At 48.0% G+C, this 3,719-nt stretch overlaps 1 protein-coding gene across 1 annotated transcript in view; it reads right to left on the bottom strand. All coding sequences in view use genetic code 11, as the record gives it.

Annotated features, from left to right (window-relative positions):
• Nucleotides 1-1,985: 1,985 nt before the first annotated feature.
• EGR_07710 (hypothetical protein) overlaps nt 1,986-3,719 on the bottom strand; it is a gene marked incomplete at both ends in the record, with an annotated part of 4,317 nt that continues 2,583 nt past the window's right edge. Inside the window, one exon of the mRNA XM_024496959.1 lies at nt 1,986-3,100. Coding sequence (XP_024348664.1) covers nt 1,986-3,100 — 1,115 coding nt within the window. The remainder of the gene's footprint in view (nt 3,101-3,719) is intronic.

Here is a 3,719-nt window from a genome sequence, read left to right as displayed (position 1 = left end):
CTATTACATATATATATATATATATATATATATAAGAGAGAGAGAGAGAGCTAAACCCCAACAAAAACATCGCATTCAGAAAATCATCTCCTTTCTGCAAAAAGAGCGCGAAAGCATTTAATGTTACAATATTATTTTAACTATATTGCCCAAATAGTTCGTTGTCACTTTTGTCACTACCATCATCCTACTCTTCCCTCAATGATTTCTTCCTATAATTTTCCACCTTCGTGAACTGCATCCACATTGCCTGCAGGGTCATTGCCCTTCTGTGTGAATAACTCTGTACGAATATCTTTTGGCATTTTGCTCAAAACACGCGTTGCAAGATGAGATGAATGCAAGGCTTAGCTTATTTCTCTACCTACGACAATTAGGCATGCAAGTTGCGAAGTCAATGAATGACGGAATTAATGAATGCGCATTCTTACACACGCAGTGCTCTATCTCTATTATTGGGATTCACGGAGAAGAGTGAATGTGGGTCATTGAATAGCATCTGTGTGTACTGAATTGACAAAACATGCGAGAAGATGACATCGGATGACTTGGTCTTATCCCTATGTGATGGAGTTAAATTCGACCATGGTAAAGTGAGTGGAAAAGTTCCCAATACAGGTTTAATTAGACCATGTATGGAGGTACTTTAGCAACACAATATCGCGTTAGCTTGATGCAACAGTGTACGATTGTGCTGCCAAGTAGCATGAATGGACGCTTTTTCGCATAGTTGTTTTGGCAGAAATACAATTAGCACCCAAGTGGAGAGCGAGGGTGAGAGTGCCAGAGAAGCATAACTTACTATCGAGCCTTTACGTGTCACCTCTACTGACTACTTATAAGTAAAAGGTGCACAATCACGGTGATATTGAACACCTACCTCTATCTCCATCTCGTGAATGCGAAACGACTTGGGACGTGTAATGTGGCGAGCAATCACAAACGACTGGTCTAAACCAATTTCATGGATAAGCTAGCGTTGCCCATTCCTGATCTGCAAGCACGCCTCTACCACACAAGTATTTGATGCCTTCCTCCAACATACCTTTTCGATCCGAGGGTCAGGAATTGTAGTAAAAATAGAGAAATACTTAAATTATTGTGTACAGAAGGATTATGAATCTACAGACTTGGCCAGACAATCGCCTTGCTGAGCGGAATCACAACCCATAGGGACTGAAGAGTCCTATTCTTATATTATTTGTGCAGATAATGATGCATCACTATACATAATGCTGCAATATAAATGCTACCCTCATTGTGGTTGTGATAATTTGGCGTCCCTGTCGCATTGGTCTGATTTAATATTAATCATCCCAATTCGCCGATTATGACGACGTAAATACAGCACCCCGAGACAGCAGTGAAGCCTGCCAAGACTCCCCTCAAGACGAGTGAAGATGTCATGCTCGGGGAGAATATCGGTGCATTCGACACACAGTAGGGCCTGGTGTCACTGGCATGGCCCGGAGGCCATTTCCACTCAGCAAAGCTTCTCAACGCCGAAGACCCAAGGCGACGTCTCTTCTGAAACTGAGTTATACAGACACCGCGTCACAGTTGGGTGCACTGACTGGCTTCATTCTAGTACTAGTTCCTCTTATCCACATTTCGTGCTCTTTTCAGCACCATCCGCAGCAAATGGACAGGACGCCTCTGACAGAGCCCCTGTCTGCATCACGCCACGGCTCCAACTGTGTAAAACTTCGCAGTTTGAACACCCCATATCTGCATAACGAAAGTACGCAGCATAAATAGATAATCTGTTTTTTCTCATCAAAAAAGAAGAAAGAGTAACGGTTAGATTTCAGTGATGGTGGGAGGTGGAGAGATGAGGCGAGAGATTGGGGAAGAAGTAGGTTTAGATACATAAACGTGCGCAAACACGCAACACAGATGCCAATACAGAATGGTTGGAGAGAAGGAAGACAGTGGGATGCAGCGAGGAAGTACTTTGTACACGAAATCACCCACTCTCTCCCTCCTCACAACGGGTGGCGGAAATGTGGCGGAGAGAAGGGGAAACCCAGAGGCATCCTCATTCCCCCATTCTGGTAGTGCGGTGGAGGCAACAGCTGCGGCGCAGGCTGCATAGACGGCGGAGGTAGTGATGGCGGTGGTGGCGAAACCAATGCTCCACCCTCCGGCATCACTCGTCGTCGTTTCAACGCCATCATCAATTCTGTTTCTTGTTGTTGTTGTTGCTGCTGCTGCCGCTGCTGATGCTGTTGGAAAAACTTGGCCACTGTTGCTGCATCCACGGGACGAGGCATTTCCTGATGTTGTAGCAGTTTTCGAGCCGATGACATCGCCAGTCCCGCCATGTGAGGCGGAGGTGACCGCGTCAAGTCGATCGCAATGGGGTGGGGGGGCGGCAGTGGTGCCACAGTACAACTACCACCAACACCACCTGCACCACCAGCACTACTACCACCACCTCCTAACGCCGTTCGCATGAAATGCTCGTAGTTAGGGAAGCGCGGCAGTGTTTGGTGGTGCGACAAGTGTGGATGCGGGTGCGGGTGTGGATGTGGGGGTGCGGGTCGTTCGCGTGGCTTCGGTTGAGGCAGAGTGGCACTTGGTTCCACGTACCACCAAGGGTTCGTCGATGGGTTCACCGGCTTCAGACCGTGTGTCTTGTCCATCATGATATGGTAGCAGATTCGAAGGTGCGCCGTCGCACCGCGATTTGACAGCTTCCAAATAGAAGAAAGGGTGATAAATGAGCAGCAAATTTGTGCTGGAGGCGAAGAAAATGAAGGCGACGACAACTCACCATCCCATCGATACGAAAGAGATCGCGAAAACGTGGCAATTGATGAAGTCGTCGATTCGCAGATGAGGGTGGTTGAGGCTGTGGTTGATGAATTGCAGTAGCGATAGCGACCGCAGAGCGTTGGTGTGCCCAGAAGTGTGGAAAACTCAAGAGTGACTGTGGAATCGCGGGTCTTGCACACGCGGATCGTTTCATACTGCCAACCCCGTCGTTTCCTCCGCCGGCCATGGAAGTCAGGTCGACTGCATCCACCACTGGCGTCGCTCTGCGAGCGTGTGCTGCACTGCTGGATGGTGCAACGGGTGAGGAATGGAGATGTGGGCCCTGTTTGTTTAGACAAAGGCGGCACAAAAAGCGTCAACTTTCGCCACCGACTGAGACACTGAAGCGCAGTTTAACAGAGATTGATTACATCCATTTGAAAAGCATGCCATAGCGAGAGCACTGTCAGTAAATACGTCTAAAAATGAGCATTGCCGTCTAGCACGTTCTCAATAAGTGGATAGCAACCGACAACGAAACACCGTTGACACAGGCAAGGTTTGGTGTTCAAACTACGTGCTTCAGAACGCCACTTCAATTGACTCTCTTTAATTAATTGCAAAATAAAAACAGAGCCAACCATCAAACTACGCAGTTCAAAAGTGCAAAAAGGACAAGGATATCAACTTGGAAGTTGTTTTATGCTCAACGCACCACCACGAGGTAGGGGAAATCTGAAGCAGGCGGTTGGAGACGCGGAAGATGATGGTGACCACCCCATAGAGTGGACAGATGCGGTGAATTTGGCATGAAGGGGTGATGCGATAGTGAGGAATGAGGGACAGGAGGAGCCGACGTGCCTGCGTTGGAGATGGGAGGTGCGGGAAGAAATTGTCCTGTCGAAAGCGATAGCGCTTGTCCTTGGAAGACTGCAGTAAAGGAAGGGCAAACAAACTGGTGG

This window comes from Echinococcus granulosus (genome assembly GCF_000524195.1).
Source record: "Echinococcus granulosus chromosome Unknown EG_S00084, whole genome shotgun sequence".
NCBI classification, from domain to species: Eukaryota; Metazoa; Platyhelminthes; class Cestoda; order Cyclophyllidea; family Taeniidae; genus Echinococcus; species Echinococcus granulosus.
The sequence above is the reverse complement of the archived record's forward strand: the minus strand, read 5'-3'. Positions and strand labels throughout refer to the sequence as shown.